The sequence below is a fragment of the Triticum aestivum genome, chromosome 4D, assembly GCF_018294505.1.
Source record: "Triticum aestivum cultivar Chinese Spring chromosome 4D, IWGSC CS RefSeq v2.1, whole genome shotgun sequence".
NCBI lineage: Eukaryota > Viridiplantae > Streptophyta > Magnoliopsida > Poales > Poaceae > Triticum > Triticum aestivum.
The window spans coordinates 300,545,376-300,563,588 of NC_057805.1; the positions used below are offsets into that span (position 1 = coordinate 300,545,376).

At 51.5% G+C, this 18,213-nt stretch overlaps 1 protein-coding gene across 4 annotated transcripts; it reads right to left on the reverse strand.

Annotated features, from left to right (window-relative positions):
- Window positions 1-14,574: 14,574 nt before the first annotated feature.
- LOC123097549 (protein ENHANCED DISEASE RESISTANCE 4) lies at window positions 14,575-18,213 on the reverse strand. 4 transcript variants are annotated; one of them, XM_044519319.1, is made up of 4 exons: window positions 17,998-18,213; window positions 17,632-17,672; window positions 16,873-17,134; window positions 14,575-16,705 (listed from the first exon to the last, which is right to left on the reverse strand). In XM_044519319.1, exons 3-4 carry the CDS (start codon window positions 16,991-16,993, stop codon window positions 14,853-14,855), a joined length of 1,974 nt encoding a protein of 657 aa, XP_044375254.1. In that variant the 5' UTR covers window positions 16,994-17,134; window positions 17,632-17,672; window positions 17,998-18,213; the 3' UTR covers window positions 14,575-14,852. The 4 variants fall into 4 exon arrangements, with proteins under 4 accessions (XP_044375254.1, XP_044375255.1, XP_044375252.1 ...); XM_044519320.1 differs by lacking the exon at window positions 17,998-18,213 and adding an exon at window positions 17,839-17,855; XM_044519317.1 differs by lacking the exon at window positions 17,632-17,672.

An 18,213-nucleotide genomic window follows, 5' to 3' on the forward strand; every position in this document is an offset into this window, starting at 1 on the left:
GTCCTCCAAGCACTCTCATATATTGCCCTCATATATACCCCATGTAGTCGCACCTCAGACGGTATGTCGTCTCGTGCTTGTAATACTCCTCCTCATAGTGATTGCGCCTTCGTGCGTCCGTGGTTTTCTCCCGCAAGGGTTTCCAAGTAAAAATCCGTATCTCTGTCTCGTTTATTTCTCGTTATTATCTAACAAGTGGAGACGAAAGAATTAGGGTTGCGTTCGGCGCCGCGCCGCAAGTCGCCGAGACCGATTTCGTCTGTGAGCCGCCTCTGTGATCCATAAAATCGCAGGTTTCGCCGATCCGCCTGATCGGTTTGCTCGGCTTGCCTACCCAGCGCTTCAAGTCCCGAGAGGATTCCTGTCTATGGGCTCCACATCGATCCGCTAGCCGCTGCCCTCACGTAGCTGCTGATCGAGTAATTCAAGTACTCCCTCCGTTTTTTTTACCTCGCATATAAGATTTGGTCAAAGTCAAACTACACAAAGTTTGACCAAATTTATATAAAAAAAATATGAACATCTACAATATTAAAACTATATAGTATGAAAATACATTTCGTGGTGCATCTGATAATGTTGATTTCATATTGTCAATGTTTATATTTTTTAATATAAAGTTAGTCAAATTTTACAAAGCTTGACTTTGACCAAACCTTATATGTAGACTAAAAAGAAACGGAGAGAGTAGTAGTACTACTTCTGATCACGTGAAGATTGAGCAAGCCCGTAGCAATCATCAAGTATAGTACTTTAACTAGTACTCGTTGCATCAAGCTACAGGCCTTTGGTATTCCCATTGTTACGTCCCCCCGAGACGTTCTATCAGGTGCTATCTTTTTTAGTTCGTTGATCCGCATTAATCCATTCTATCAAGAATATTTTTCTACCGGCTTGTACTACTTTGTGCACACAGATTAATCTATTCATGGCATTCATGAAGTACGATTTTTCGCTGCTGGACCGTGACACAAGGTTTACCCTATGGCAAGTCAAGATGCGGGCGTTGTTGGCACAGTCCGACTATGATGAAGCACTTAGTTTTGGGAAGAACAGAATTCAGGACTGGACTGATGAGGAAAAAAGAATTGATTGTATGGCTTTGCCACAAATTCAACTCCATTTGCATAATAATATTTTGCAGGAAGTTTTGAGCGAGAAAACTGCCGCCACTCTATGGTTAAAGCTGGAAGGGATTTGCATGACTAAAGATCTCACCAGCAAGATGCATCTGAAGCAAAAATTATTCCTGCACAGGTTACCTGAGGGAGGTAATGTTTTGGATCATATTTCAGAATTTAAAGAGATCATAACTGATCTAGCTGCAATGGAGGTTAAGTATGAAGAGGAAGATACTGCTTTAATGTTATTTTGTTCACTGTCAAGTTCTTATACCAATTTTAGAGACACCATATTATATAGTCGTGATACTCTCACACTTAATGAAGTTTATGAAGCTTTAAACTCTAAGGAGAAGATGAAACTAATGGTGCCTCATTATGGTTCAAGTTCATCCCAAGCAGAGGGATTATCTGTTCGTGGCAGGACAAATGAGAAGAACTCACACAATGGAAACAGAGGCAAAAGTAAGAACGGCCACAGGGGCCGGTCACAATCCAGAGACAAGAAGTATTGCAGATATTGCAAGAGAGACGGGCATGACATCTCAGAGTGTTTCAAGTTGCAGAATAAAGAAAAGAGGAAAGGTAACAAACAAGGTGAAAATTCTGCTAACATTACCCGTGATGATAGTTCCGATGATGCTCTTGTCGTTATTGCTGGATGTGCTGAGACCAATGATGAGTGGGTACTTGACACTGCATGCACTTTTCATATGTGTCCACATAGAGATTGGTTTAATACTTTTGATTCCACTACTTCTGCTGGTTCCGTTTTGGGTTTTGATACTTCACCATGCAAGATTAAAGGCATAGGTTCTATTCGAATCAAGATGTTTGATGGCACAATTAGAACTTTGACAGATGTTCGGTATATTCCGAAGATGAACAGAAATCTTATTTCTATGAGTTCCCTTGATGCAAAGGGGTACAAGTATTCAGGTGGAGATAGTGTTTTGAAGGTCACCAAAGGCTCCCTTGTTGTGATGAAAGGTGACTTAAGTTCGACCAATGGTCTTTATTACCTTCGAGGTTCTACCGTTTCAGGTAACGCTACTCCAGTTATTTCAAAGAATTCTGATTGTGATGCTGCTAACCTTTGGCATATGCGTCTTGGACATATGAGTGAACTTGGTTTGGCAGAGTTAAATAAGAGAGGTCTTCTTGATGGATATGAACCTGGTAAATTGAAACTTTGTGAGCATTGTATCTTCGGCAAACACAAGAGGGTGAAGTTCAACACTTCGGTTCATACAACTGAAGGTATTCTTGATTATGCCCATTCTGATTTATGGGGACCATCTCGCAAAAAGTCACTAGGTGGTGCTAGTTACATGCTGACTATTATTGATGATTATTGAAGAAAAGTTTGGCCTTATTTCTTGAAGCATAAATATGAAGCATTCTCAGCATTGAAGGAGTGGAAGATTATGATTGAAAGGCAGACTGAAAAGAAGGTAAAAATACTTCGCACTGACAATGGTATGGAATTCTGTTCTAAGCAATTTAAGAATTATTGCAAGTCTGAAGGCATTGTCAGACATTACACCGTTCCTTATACTCCTCAACAAAACGGTGTTGCTGAGCGTATGAACAGGACCATTATTTCGAGAGCCCATTGCATGTTGTTCAATGCAGGCCTGCACAAGCGTTTTTGGGCTGAGGCCGCTTCCACTGCTTGTTATCTCATTAACCGTTCACCATCTATTGCTCTTAATAAGAAAACTCCAATTGAGGTATGGTCTGGTTCACCTGCTGATTATTCACAATTGAGAGTTTTTGGTTGCACTGCTTATGCTCATGTTGATAATGGAAAGTTGGAGCCTAGGGCTGTTAAGTGCATCTTTCTTGGTTATAAGTCTGGTGTTAAAAGTTTTAAATTGTGGAATCCTGAAACCCAGAAGGTTGTTATTAGCAGAAATTTTATCTTTAATGAATCTGCTATGTTACATGATGTTTCATCTACTAATGTTCCCGTTGAGAGTGAACAACAGCCTACTGTTCAGGTGGAGCATGTTATTGATTCAGGTGATACATCTGGTAATGAAATTGTTGATGCACATGATAAACCCGTCGTTAATGATGATCATGTCACTCCCACTCCAAATCAGCCTTGTCGGATGTGGGGTTCCGGCAAACCCTTAAGGTTTGAACACTGGGGTGCGCGCGAAGTCTTTCCCTCCTATCGATCTACGCCCTAGCTCGCTAAGATCTCGCGGACGAACTCGACGAACTCTCAACACAGAAAGACACGAGATTTATACTGGTTCGGGCCACCGTTGTGGTGTAACACCCTACTCCGGTGTGGTGGTGGTGGATTGCCTCTTGGGCTGATGAAGAACAGTACAAAGGAAAGAAGAGCCTCCTGAGGTTGAGGTGTTCTTGTGCTTGGTGACTTAGCGGGTGAGAGCGGGATGAATTGCTCGATGCCCCCTACTGTGGTGGCTAGCTCTACTTATATAGGCCCTGGTCCTCTTCCCAAATATTGAGCCGGAAGGGAGCCAATAACGGCGGGCGAATTTGAAGGGGGACAGCTAGTACAAGCTATCCTGACAAAAGCGGTCTTCGCCTGCAAAGGCTCTGGTGGTGACGCCGTCTTGGGCTCCACGATGACCTCCGTCTTGCCGTCCTCCTGGTCTTGGTCTCGTTGCACCGATATAGCAACCTTTGCCTGATGCCTCGGTACTCTTAGCCTGCGCCTGCTTCCTTAGCACCAAAGAGGAAACAAGGACGCTGCGCGCGCTGGCGCCCGCCAGGCGCCCGCCTGGTGTTGATCGTCATGGCTCACGTCACGAGAGCCTCGTGAGGTTTGCCCCGCCTTGATATCTCCGCTCCTCGTGAGCCTGCCTGACTAGGCCACTCCTGAGGAGGTCTTGCATCGTCCGCCTCGCGAGGCTTGGCCCCTCGCGAGGGTCTTGGATGCCTTGTCGATGAAGATGGGCCGTACGGCCTGCTGGCTTAGCCACGCCGTGGGCCACAGGCAGGCAAGTCTGGGGACCCCCGTTCCCAGAACGCCGACAGTAGCCCCCGGGCCCAAGGTGCGCTCGGGCTTCGCTTCGCGGCGAAGCCAAGGGTCAAGTGCGGAGCACCGCGGGCCCCAAAAGCCTGCGGCCTCGGTTGACGCGTGGCGGTTGATTGGACGTGGGCGTCTCCGCTTCCCCATGCTGCCTCGGCAACTACTCGACTTGGGAGGCGCCGGTTGGACTTCTCTTGCTATAAATGGGGAGGGGGCGGAGCCCCCGTCGCCCATCTCTTCCTTGCCTGCTTGCTTCTTCCTCCTCGCTCCATTGCTTGCCGTGCCACCAATGGCGCCATGAAGGAAGTTCTCTGCCGCCGAGAAGGGGAAGGCCCCTCGCGAGGGACCCGGCTCCCCGGCGCCCAAGCGCGGACGCGGCCGTCCGTGCAAGCACGCCGCGACCTCCGCCGTGGCCCACTGTCGTAGCGGCCCTGCGGTATGCGGAGGGGGTCGTTCCAGCCATGGTGGTCCAGTTGACGAGGGGAGGCGTGCTATGGTGGCGCGGCCCCCACGTCCACGCTTCCACACGGCGGAGGTGTCGCCGGAGTTTGTCGTCTGGTCAGAGAACCCGGCCGGCAACTGGCTCCAACTTCCGCGCTTCTTCGCCGGTGAACTGTCGGCCTCTGGTCCAGGCGGACTCTGGTTGCAGGTGGATGGTTGCTGCAGCAAGGCCTCTTGGGTTGCGGTCGAGACTTCCACCACGGGCAACATAGCCCTGGCCCGCGGCTGGCAGACGTTCGCCCGCGTGCGCGGCCTGGGCAGGCGGTGCACCCTCCACTTCAAGTACGGTGGTGGATCGACCCTCTATGTGAGGGTATTTGGGGAAGATGGTCGCCACGCCGGGTGCTGCCCCGAGACGAACGACGGTGAGGAGGTGCTCGGCCTTGGTGACGATCGTGACGAGGATGAGGGCGAGCCTGCCCTCGGCGGCGACCGTGTCTCGTCCAGCTACGGCGGCTCTTCCTCCGGCGACAGCTCCAGCAGTGGCGGCTACGACCAGCCGCCGCGCCCGCTTTGAAGGCGGCAGTGGGTCATCTCATGGCCGCGCCTTCGTGAAGCGCGAGGAAGGATCCGGCTAGGCTCGGGGTGCCGCTAAGGGCCTGCCTCCCTGGATCGCTGCAAGGCTACTTTTGTTTTAGTCCTCTTCCTACGTCAAGAATGAAACCAGTATGGGCCCAGGGGGGCGTGTACCGAACTATGGTTCCTCGGTTATTGCACTATGCGTGTTGTTCCCGTGCCGTGTCGTTATTTTGCGCAAAGATAACTTAACCTGGTATATTCAGGACGCCCTTTCCTCACGAGGTGTTTGTTTCCTCGTGTCCATCTTGCCTTGGCGTCCTGCATTTGCTCAGGGACTGCGAAAATTCGTTAGGAAGCGCGTTAAAAGATTTGCCGTTCACCCAGGCCCTGACCTGGAGCTTTGTATCGCGGTACCCGAGGGGCACGGACTAGGAGAGGTGCGCCAGCTTTTGGGCTCGAACGAGGGTGGCTCGCGAGAAGGCAGAGAGGAGAAAAATGCTCGCGAGGGTGCCTGCCTAGCGCCCTCGTGAGGTATGCGAGAAAGAGAACACGAGCAAACCCGAGCCAGAAAAATGCGATGAGAGGCGAGGGAATCAAATCAGCAAGGAACGCCAAAAGCAAACCTCGATTAAGGAAAAGCGAGCCAACTACGGAAAGCAAATGAAAAGCCGCGTTCGGCACCTAATCTAGTCTTCAAGTCTTCTCACCAGCGCGGAGCTAAGTGCTGCCACTAGGCGTGGGCGGGAGCCCCAGGGCCTGAGGCCAGCGCTCCTGAGACTCCGGGCGTGTACAGCCCCAACTCATTATTACGTGAGAGTGTCACGGGCGGCGATTCTTCACAGGCACCGGGCCTTCTTCACAGGCTCTGGGCCTTTCTTCACAGGCTCTGGGCCTTGCTTCATGGGTAGAACTTTCGGAGGTGCTGGATGTTCCAGGCGTTTTGGATAGGCACCCCGTCTTGTGTCTCCAGGCACACGGCGCCAGGCCTGGAGATGTGGGCGACCTTGAACGGGCCCTCCCACATTGGTGAAAGCTTATGCAGCCCTTCCCTAGAGAGGACCTGCCTCAGGACTAGTTCACCCGTCTCGAGTGTCCTGGAGCAGATGTTGCGGCAGTGGTATCGCCACAGCGCTTGCTGGTACCTTGCCGCCCTCAGTGCAGCTCCGCGGCGACGTTCCTCCCCGAGCACGAGATCGATCCCCCGCGTGGCGTCCTGCTGCGTTTCGTCGAACGCCAGGACCCATGCGGAGCGATCCTTGACCTCGTGAGGAAGGACTGCTTCAGCTCCGTAGACGAGGAAGAATGGAGTCTCGCCCGTTGGCTTGGTGGCGGTGGTGCGGATGGACCACAGCACGGACTGGAGCTCGTCGTGCCAGCCCCTGCCGCAGGCCTCCAGCTTCTTCTTGAAGGTCCTGGTCTTGAGGCCCCTCAGGACCTCCGCGTTAGCGCGTTCGGCCTGACCATTACTCCTGGGGTGGGCCACCGAAGCGTAGCAAATCTGCGTTCCAAGGTTAGCACAGTAGGTTTTGAAGAGGTTGCTAGTAAACTGCGAACCGTTATCTGTGATGATGCGGTTGGGGACCCCAAAGCGGCTCACGAGGCCCTTGATGAACTTGACAGCAGAGCCGGCTAGGATGGTACGGACGGCTTCCACTTCCGCCCACTTGGTGAACTTGTCGATGGCGACGTGGAGATAGCGGTAGCCCCCTGGCGCCCGAGGGAACGGGCCTAAGATGTCCAGCCCCCAGACCGCGAACGGCCATGTGAGCAGGATGGTTTGGAGGCCCTGAGCAGGCTGATGGATTTGCTTGGCGTGGAATTGGCAAGCTTCGCACGACTTCACCAGCTCGGCTGTGTCGTTGAGTGCTGTAGGCCAGTAGAATCCACCGCGGAACACCTTGCCGACGAGGGTCCGTGACGACGAGTGGTGTGCGCAGTCCCCACCGTGTATGTCAATCAGCAACTCCCTTCCTTGATCACTGGAGATGCAGCGCAGCGTGACATTGTTCGGCCGTTTCCTGTATAACTCGCCGTCTTGGATACAGTATGTCGTGGCTTGCCGGGCCACGCGCTCCGCGTCCTCTTCCTTCTCTGGCAGCGTCCCGTGCGTCAGGTACTCCTTGAATTCCTTGGTCCAGCATTCCTCCTGGGGCTCGAGCGCCAAGAGCAGCCGAGCTCCTGAGGTCGGGCCAGAGGCTGGGGCTCCCGTGACTGGAGGCTGTGGGAGCTCCTCCCGAGGCTGAGTCGTGCTTGAGAGAGGCGGTGTAGCTGATGGCTTGAAGAGCCGCTCCTCAAAGGCACCGAGCTCTTGCAGTTGCCGCTTGGATGCTCTCCTGGCGATGTCGTCGGCTTCCTTGTTGGTGCCCCGGGGCACGTGCTGCAGCTCCAGGCCTGAGAACTGTTTTTCCATCTTGCGCACCTCCGTGAGGTAGGCCTCCATATGCTCGTCTTTCGACTCGTACACCTTGTTAGAGAAGTCGACGAGGAGTTGCGAGTCGCCTCTGACGGTAAGGCGCTTCACCCCTAGAGCTGCCGCAGCTTTCAGGCCAGCTATGAGACCTTCGTATTCTGCGATATTGTTGGAGACCTTCTCGCCGTGCTGAAAGCAGAGTTGCACGGCGTAGTAGAGCTTGTCCTGAGTGGGCGAGATGAGCACTGCTCCAGCCCCCGCGCCCTGGTGCGTGAAGGCGCCATCAAAATACATGACCCAGCCGTCTGGGGCCTCGCTCCCTGGGAAGGTGGACCGGTCTTCTCCTTCCTCCAGTGTTGGGGCATCCGTCCATTCTGCCACAAAGTCAGCGAGCGCGGCCCCCTTGATGACCCTGGTAGTGCTGAACTCCAACTGGAACGCTTGCAACTCGATGTTCCACTCAGCAACCCTTTCGGCTGAGTTTGGGCTCCTGAGCACCCTCTCCAATGGGTAGGCTGAGACGACCTTGATGGGGTGGCCCTGGAAGTAGTGTCGCAGCTTGCGTGATGCCACCAAGAGTGCGAGCAGGAGTTTCTGGGGCATGGGGTAGCATGCCCTCGCGTCCCGCAGTACAGTGCTGACGAAGTACACCGGGTGTTCGACGAGGGCTGGCACACTGTCGAGGCTCGGTCCTGCGGAGATTGGGGCATATCCTGAGGTGGAGGGGTTCCTGAGACCTGACTGTCCTGAGGAGCTTCTGCGACGTTGCCCTGCCGAGCTTGGTCTTCCATCGCGGATGCCTTTTCTGCGCCTTCCTGACCCTGCGCCACTTCAGCTCCGGCTTGGTGCAGCGCGCCTTTGGCTTGGCGCTCCTCCTGAACCGCCACCAGCGCCGCGCTGGCAGAGTACGGGGTGGCGGCAAGGTAGAGTACCAGGGGCTCGAGAGGCCGCGGTGCCACCATCACCGGGGGGCTGGTAAGGTATTTCTTGAGGTCTCGGAAGGCCTGGTCGGCCTCCACTCGAACGGGCCCTTCTTCTTCATGAGCTTGAAGAAGGGCAAGGCGTGTTCTCCCAGTTTGGAGATGAAACGCCCTAATGCAGTCACCCGCCCTGCTAGCTTTTGCATCTCTTTGAGGGTCTGTGGTGGGCTCATGTCCTCGATGGCCTTGATCTTCTCCGGGTTCGCCTCGATCCCCTGTGGGATACGAGGAATCCTAGCAACTTGCCGGAGGGGACGCCGAACACACACTTCTCCGGGTTAAGCCTCAAGTTCACCTGGCGCGGGCTCTCAAAGGTCTCCTCCAAGTCTTGAATCAATGTCCTCACCTCGCGAGACTTTACCACTATGTCGTCAACGTAGGCCTCTGTGTTTCTCCCGAGTTGCCGTCCCAGGGCGATGTGCATCAACCGCTGGAAGGTCGCGCCCGCGTTGCGCAGCCCGAAGGGCATGCAGGTGTAGTAGTACACCCCACATGGTGTCAGGAAAGCTGTCTTCTCCACATCTTCCACCGCCATCTTGATCTGATGATACCCTGAGAATGCATCCAGGAAGCACAGCAGGTCACACTCGGCGGTGGAGTCGACAATCTGGTCGATGCGCGGGAGTGAGAACGGATCTTGGAGGCAGGCTTTGTTAAGGTTGGTGAAGTCGACACACATCCGTTCCTTCCCGCCTTTCTTTGGCACTACGACGGGGTTTGCCAGCCATTCGGGATATCGAACTTCTCGAATGGCGCCTGCCGCCTCCAGCTTGCGTGTCTCTTGGACGATGAAGGCCTGCTTCTCACTGGACTGCCGTCTTGCTCGCTGCTTCACGGGGCGTATGTTGGGGCATACCCTTAGATGATGTTGTATCACCTCCCTCGGGACCCCTACCAGCTGATTGGGCTCCCACGCGAATATCTCCTTGTTCGCGCGCAAGAACCTCACCAAGGCTTCTTCTTGTCCCAGGTCAAGGTCGGCTCCTATGGTAAAGGTGGCTCCTGAAGACCCGTCCTCGTTGACCGGCACCTGCTTGGTTTCCGCCTTGTCTTGGGTGAACAACTTCTTCTTCTTCGTAGGCGTGGCCTCCTTGGCCTCGGGGGTACCGGCGTCGGTGGGCTGTGCTGCTGCCGCGGTCTTGAAGGCGAGCCTGAGTGCCGTCACGGCCTCCTTAGTGTCCCCCTTGATGGTGAGAACGCCCTTGCTCCCTGGCATCTTCATGAAGTTGTAGGCCGGGTGAGTCACCGCCATGAACTGAGCGAGAGCCGCGTACCCGAGGATGGCATTGTACGGGAGACCGATGCGGGTGATGTCGAAGTCCACCAGCTCGGTGCGGTAGTTGTCGCGTGTGCCGAAGGTGATAGGGAGGCGGATCTGCCCCAGAGAGCGGGCAGCTTCACCACCCACTCCCGAGAAGGGCTTGCTGAGGCTGAGTCGCTCGAGCGGCACGTGAAGAAGGCTGAAGGCTTCTACGGAGAGCAAGTTGAGGCCGGCACCGTCGTCGATGAGGGTCTTGGTAACATCCAAGTTGCAGATGGTGGGCGTGCAGAGCATTGGGAGCATGCCGAAGCCGGCGGTGGAGTCGGGTGGTCTTCTGAGCCGAAGGTGTGGTCGGCCTCTGGCGCAGCCCAACCCGGCGGAGCCCCGGGGTGCTTGAAGGTGGCCCCGATCTGACGGAGGAACGGCTTGACGTGGCGGTCCGAAGGCGGTGCTTGAGAGCCGCCTAGCAGGGCCGCGACTGCGTGGTGCGCCGGCACCGCGTAGCGAGCGGTGAAGAGGTCGCGGAGTCCCCCCCAGGAGGCCACCGTGGATCCCGGGAGGCCGAGCAGCCAAGCGCGCGGCTCGCCGGCGAGGGCCATGGGGAACCAGTTGGCCATGATCTTGTCGTTGCCTCCGGCTTCGAGGACAGCCTCCTCGTACGCCAGCAGGAACGGCATCGGGTCTGTCGTGCTGTCGTAACGCGGCGGCATCTCTGGCTTGAACTTGGTTGGCCACCGCACTCGCCGTAGGGTGGGGGCCAGGGCTTGGTACCCAGACACCCCACTGCCGATGTCGGCCGCAGAGGTGGATGGCGGGGCACCTGCCATGGGGGCGAAGTGTGGCGGCGTGAGGCGCAGGTTGGTGGAGAGGAGCTCCGGCGCACCCCTACCTGGCGCGCCAAATGTCGGATGTGGGGTTCCGGCAAACCCTTAAGGTTCGAACACTGGGGTGCGCGCGAAGTCTTTCCCTCCTACCGATCTACGCCCTAGCTCGCTAAGATCTCGCGGACGAACTCGACGAACTCTCAACACATAAAGACACGAGATTTATACTGGTTCGGGCCACCGTTGTGATGTAACACCCTACTCCAGTGTGGTGGTGGTGGATTGCCTCTTGGGCTGATGAAGAACAGTACAAAGGAAAGAACAGCCTCCTGAGGTTGAGGTGTTCTTGTGCTTGGTGACTTAGCGGGTGAGAGCGGGATGAATTGCTCGATGCCCCGTACTGTGGTGGCTAGCTCTACTTATATAGGCCCTGGTCCTCTTCCCAAATATTGAGCGGGAAGGGAGCCAACAACGGCGGGCGAATTTGAAGGGGGACAGCTAGTACAAGCTATCCTGACAAAAGCGGTCTTCGCCTGCAAAGACTCTGGTGGTGACGCCGTCTTGTGCTCCACGAGGACCTCCGTCTTGCCGTCCTCCTGGTCTTGGTCTCGTTGCACCGATATGGCAACCTTTGCCTGATGCCTCGGTACTCTTGGCCTGCGCCTGCTTCCTTAGCACCAAAGAGGAAACAAGGACGCTGTGCGCGCTGGCGCCCGCCTGGTGTTGATCGTCATGGCTCACGTCACGAGAGCCTCGTGAGGTTTGCCCCGCCTTGATATCTCCGCTCCTCGTGAGCCTGCCTGACTAGGCCACTCCTGAGGAGGTCTTGCGTCGTCCGCCTCGCGAGGCTTGGCCCCTCGCGAGGGTCTTGGATGCCTTGTCGATGAAGATGGGCCGTACGGCCTGCTGGCTTAGCCACGCCGTGGGCCGCAGGCAGGCAAGTCTGGGGACCCCCATTCCCAGAAGGCCGACAAGCCTATTTTTCCGCTCAGTTGGAATCTTGCACGTGACAGAGTTAGGCGGGGTATTAATAAACCTAACAGGTTAATTGAAGAGTGCAATATTGTTTCTTTTGCTTTATCTGTTGCAGAAGAAATTGAAGGTAATGCCGAGCCTTCTTCATATTCTGAGGCTATTATTTCTGGTGATAGTAATAAGTGGATGACTGCTATGCATGATGAGATGGAATCACTTGAAAAGAATGGCACTTGGGATTTAGTAAAATTACCTAGAGAGAAGAAACCTATTCGTTGCAAGTGGGTTTTCAAGAGGAAAGGTGTTTCTCCTAATGATGAGACAAGATATAAAGCAAGGTTAGTTGCTAAAGGTTATAGCCAGATTCTAGGTATTGACTATAACGAAGTCTTTTCTCCTTTTGTGAAGCATAGCTCTATTCGCACTTTACTCAGCATTGTTGCCATGCATGATCTTGAGCTTGAACAATTGGATGTTAAAACTGCATTTTTATATGGAGAATTAGAAGAGGATATTTATATGGAACAACCTGAAGGTTTTGTTATTCCTGGAAAAGAAAAGCTTGTCTGTAAGTTAAAGAAATCTCTTTATGGATTGAAGCAATCCCCTAGACAGTGGTACAAGAGATTTGACACTTTTATGCTCTCTCAAGGTTTCAAAAGGTCTAATTATGATAGTTGTGTTTATTTGAAAACTATCAATGGTTCAACTATTTATTTTCTCCTTTATGTTGATGATATGCTAATTGCTGCAAAGAGTATGTCAGATATTGATGAACTAAAGAAGCAATTGAGTAATGAATCTGAGATGAAGGATTTGGGTGCAGCAAAGAAAATACTTGGCATGGAAATATCCAGAGATAGACCATCTGGAAAAGTATATCTAAGTCAGAAGGGATATATTGATAAAGTTCTTCGTCATTTTAATATGCATAATGCCAAGCCAGTAAGTACTCCGTTAGCTGCACACTTCAAATTATCATCAGCTTTATGTCCTAAGTCAGATGTAGATATTGAGTACATGTCTAGAGTTCCCTATTCGAGTGCAGTTGGTTCACTTATGTATGCCATGGTTTGTTCTCGTCCGGATTTATCTTATGCATTGAGTGTCGTCAGTAGATACATGGCTAATCCTGGAAAAGAGCATTGGAAAGCAGTTCAGTGGATTTTCAGATACCTGCGAGGTACTTCTAATGCGTATTTACAGTTTGGGAAAACTAGAGATGGACTTGTTGGTTTTGTTGATTCTGATTTTGCTGGTGATTTGGATAAGAGAAGATCGCTCACAGGTTATGTTTTCACCATTGGTGGTCGTGCTGTGAGTTGGAGAGCAAGTTTGCAGTCTATTGTGGCTTGTTCCACTACTGATGCCGAATATATGGCTATTTCTGAGGCATGCAAAGAAGCTATCTGGTTGAGAGGTTTGTACACTGAGCTTTGTGGAGATTCATCTTGCCCTACCATATTTTCTGACAGTCAAAGCGTCATATATCTTACAAAGAATCCAATGTATCATGAGAGGACAAAGCACATTGATGTCAGATTCCATTATATTCGAGATGTTGTTGCTGAAGGCAATTTGAAGGTATGCAAGATAAGTACTCATGATAATCCTGCTGACATGATAACAAAACCAGTTCCTACCAATAAGTTTGAGCTTTGCTCAGGTTTAGTTGGTATTTCTCACTAGTCTTATGGACTTTTGACGCACGAGGTGTTTATGCTGATTTGGATGGAGTTATTCACTTTCTTCGACTACTGGAGGGAATTTGGCTCAAGATGGAGATTGTTAAATTATGATCCAAATTCTAGTACCATATTGGAGTAGACGTAGTACATACGGTGTGGGCCTTTGCGTTGGTACCGACGCGTACGAGTACAACTCGTTTACTTGTCCTCCAAGGACTCTCATATATTGCCCTCATATATACCCCATGTAGTCGCACCTCAGACGGCCTGTCGTCTCGTGCTTGTAATACTCCTCCTCATAGTGATTGCGCCTTCGTGCGTCCGTGGTTTTCTCCCGCAAGAGTTTCCACGTAAAAATCCATGTCTCTCTGTCTCGTTTATTTCTCGTTATTATCTAACATGGTAGAATATATATATTAGAGTACATTGTTACATGAGGGATGGTCCTTGTCTTTTCGCCCCCCCCCCCCCCCCCCTCCCCATGTTCAAATCCTGGCTCCGCCCCTGGCGAGGAAGAGTGGAACATGAAGGCCACCGCCGCTTGGGTCCCAAGAAGGCCACCGCCACCGTCTATCCGGGCTTCACAACCGGTGAGCTTGCCCGCTTCACGGAGGCGGAAGCCACTATTCTTCTCCTCCGGCTGAAGCTTCAATTCCCGGGGCTCATCGCCCGCCAGCAAGTTTGTTGTCGGACATGGAGAAGACATGTTGTGGAAAACGGACACCGATGAGCATTTAGACTAGGTTAAAATAGCCTGGTTTGCTATCGTTTAGTTGAACTATGTCAAAAATGTAATAAATGTACTCAGGTTTAAATGAAAATCATCCGATTTTATGTAAAAATTACTTAAGCTTGAATGGAAGTTGTCCAGTTTGTTTAAATTTGCATCAAATATGGCTGGGTGTTTGTGGCTAGTTGCTTTGGATGGCCGGCTCCCGTATCAATGCCTGGACTACTTTCCGGACCGGTCCCAGTGTTCGTTTTAGAGGTCGGCGTTGGAGATGTCGTGATGTAACCTTTGCAAACTTGGTCGTCCTTGCTTGCAGCAACCGAAGTTTTGTCTGGTTTAGTTCCACGCTTCCATCTTTACCTCTGGTTTGGCTTTTAGAATGTGTGTCAACCGTCGATTACGTGATGACCAGATTCATCCTTCTTGCTGAAAAAACCCTCCTCCGTAAGGATTACAAAGAATAAAGCCATGACAAAGGCGATAATAAGGCCACAAATTCAAGGATTCAGTTGTCTTCTCGGGGAAAAAAGGCACAGCATCTCCTCGTCAAGATGAAACCCAACAAAATGGAGAACTAATAAAGCACAAATTCCTTCGTCTATACATACAAACACAAACGTCGAGAATTTGATCTCTAGAAACTATACACACATCAAAGAGCACACATAATCACCAAAACAAGTAGCCTTGTAGACAGATGAATGGCAAACAACTAAGTGAGCCCACACATTCATTAGTAATAGCTATCACTCTATCATCATTCCAAAAACTCACCCTGCATGTATACTTTCTCCTAAACTCGCCAATCCTGAGGAAGGAAGTTAAATTACCTATGACCCGAGCCTGAGAGATTCCAGTCCATGAATCCCTTTCTTGAACATCCCTTGGAATGGCAAGCCCATTCTTCTCTCTTTTGCTTTTGATCCCTTCACTGCACCATCTTTAGCATCTGAACCATCAGTCATGCAAACGCCTTTGCCTTTCACGTCATATGTTCTTGCATTAGGCGTTCGTCTGCTGAAACTCTCATACAGATCAGGAGAATGCCGCATCAGCTCACTCGCTGAAGAGTACCCCATCAACCGATGAAGCTTGGACTCCTTGCCACTTCTTTCATCAATGGTGTTGAAAGACGAGTTCCTTGACACATGCAGGGGCCGTTCGTCCTCGGTAGAATAGCTCACACCAGCCGAGATGCCGTATTCTTCCGAGTACGAGTCCGAGTATGGTTCAGCTTGATGGGCACCAGTGTTATGGTCATCGCTTACCTGGTGAATTTCCGAGTCATCTGTGCTGGACTCATCGCCCCCAAATGGTGACTCAAGTTTCTTTCTGTTGGGGTCTCTGTAAGAGTAGGAGAGAACTTGTGCGCAGGAGCCACACTGCAGCCTGCGTGTTCCTCTGCTCGGAATGGCAAAATCGGTGGGCAGCTGGACGAGCCTCAGACAGTTCGAGCAAAGGACGAACGGCGCGCCCCGTAGGACTGGCCGGCAGAGATTTCTCGAGGCAGGCCGCCGCTTTGTCTCCATAGCTGGTGGCTTCTGCGGTGCAGGTTCTTGTTTCCAGGAGCTGCAACAAGGTGGGCGGCAGCTGTGGTGGCATTGGTGAGGGCAAGGTCTCATTTCCAGTTGCCCACTGCGAATGTATGAGTAGGCGCTGCGCCGGCCATACCGAGGTAAGGGCAGTCCATGGCCATGGGGAGCAACTTGGCCAGACCTGCTCAGGCGAGATGCATAGCCAGAATGCTTGACAGCAGGATGATAAGCTGTAAGAGGTTGGCTGTAACCATCTTGTTTCAGCGGATGTGGACGGCGTGCCCTTGGCTTGCAATCTGAAGGTTCATTGAAGATTTCAGAAAGGTCACCTTTCAATTCATCCACCGTCTTCATAATCTTCGATTGAAGGGGTTCGCTTGCCCTGAAGCTTTTTGACTGGAATGAAGTCCGGGAAGAGTGGAAATTAAGCGAGTCAACTGATACTCCAGGCACTTCTCGGAGGTCACAAGACCGAGAATGCACCCTTACCAGCTTGCTTCTCTTGCTTGCCGCGGGTTCGGGTTCAGTTTTGCGTGCTCCACTCTCCTCAGATTCTGGCAAATTGCTAGCTAATTCTCGATCCTCAGATGACGTCATGTTCTGCTCTGGGGTATTCAGGCTGCTTTCCATATCACCATCTTGGTTTATTTTGCAAGCCTCTGAATTCTCTGCACTTTGCTCCACCGTGTTGTTCTCTTCTTTGTCAGAATCTACTATATGTGTGCCATTCCCGCTGCCACTGGGTTGCATAAGGGCAGCAAGATCTTCCATTTGTCCATTGGTGTCCTGGCCATCAGAACTGTCGTCTTCGCTGCTCTCAGTATCTGCAACCTCCATAACATTCTCCTCATCTGACATAATATCACCCTTCTCGCTGCTTCCGGTGCCATTGCCCTCTTGCTGGATCTCGGTGCGTGGACCACCAAGAGTGATGGAATCATCCGCAGCAGCACCAATAGAACCCAGTTCGTTGCTTTGGGGAGACACCCCATTGCTCCCAGAGGTAACAACAGAGTAATTACTAGAGTCTTGCCGAACTTGTTTTGTCGACGCCCCATTGCTCACAGTGGGAAGAACAGAGTAATCCCCAGAGTCTTGTCGAACTTGTTTGGTAGCCACATTTTGTGCATCGCTGACACGGATTTTAGCTGCATAAATGTAAACACACACCAAAAAGAACAATCAATTCCTCAGAAACAAATGGGCAAACCGATTTGTGTGTATTTGTACTAAATCAGCCACAATTAATATGGATCGGAGGGGGTAGTTCATAAGGAGGAAACCTCGCTAGTTGAGTGTAGCATGGAATTCGTACCTCTAAGAGTGGTGTTACATCCACCGCACTGGTAGACTGAATCATTTGCAGGTTCTGGTAGAATGTTAAGACACTTTGGGCACCTCACAAGGCGAAAACCGCCTGTGTTTGCACTTGCCATCAAACAAGAAAGACCAAGGACATCACCCGGAGCACAATATTTCCAGGCTGTAGCTATCTACCAGCTACCACCAAAATGATATGCCTGCTAAAGATGTCTAGTATGCTGTAATACCAGGTCCAGAATCCAGAGTTTCTGTATCTGCAAACATTCAAGAGAAAAATGATGAGATTCCACTAGCACCTGGTTGGAGCAATAGCATGAAAACCTAACCTGGCTAAAAAATTCAAAGTCCATTCAAGGTGAATAACTTGTATCCGTAGCATAAAACAAATCTGAAGAAACATAAAGGACAAGGTGCTGCAAGAAATAGAGTTGCAGCACCACATAGAAATAAGATTAGCTGCTGTTTGTGTGAAAATCAAGATTGGCTGCTGAAGTGTGACCAAGAAATGCAGGGGCAAGATTGCACCACGTGCTGCCTTCGCAGTTGAAACATTGAAATCATCAGTAGGCAAATAGGCGTTTTGGCCTATTGGTTACTAGGGAGGAATTTATTTGGGGGGTTGGCCGATTAGAGAAACAAACAAATCGGAAGGTAGTACTGATTTTTGGGATCCCTTTGTCTTGCTCATCCAGAATTAACCTACTGGGACAAAGACGTAGAGTAGTACTAATAAGGTACTGATTGTTGGTACCTTATTTTGGCATGTTGGTTGGTTGGTAGAAGCACGTACACCTGCCGAAATCCAAAGTAGGATCTCCATAAGGAACGGACGGAGAATCTTTACATGTTCGTACGTATCTCGGAAACAAAATCTTACTGTATGTGCTATGGAGTTGCAACCTAGTCCTAATACAGAGAAAATAAAAATAAAAAGACAGAGCAATCGATACTGACTTACTGATGTCTAGGAACAAACACATGAAGAGAGTAATCTGGAAGCCAGCTCGAGACAGAGAGAATGAAACGGAGGAGATGAGGGAAGGGGGGAAAATAGGGTCTGGAAAGGCACCGAGTGCGGAAGGAAGAAGAGGAAGAGGGGAAGAAGCCAAGAAGTCACCTTTCCCGTTGTTCCCTGGCCGCTTCCTCCTCGTTGTTTTCCACCACTCTTCCCCGGGAGGCGCAACAATCACCACGGCCTCGGGAGCTTGTGCAACAAGCCCTGCCCGTGGTCGCCGTCTCCCGCAATTGCAGCTCGAGTTCTCGGAAGTTCCACGCCCGCCCCCGCGCTCACCGCTAGTCAGGTCAGGTCAAGCGGAGTAGTAGTATATACACA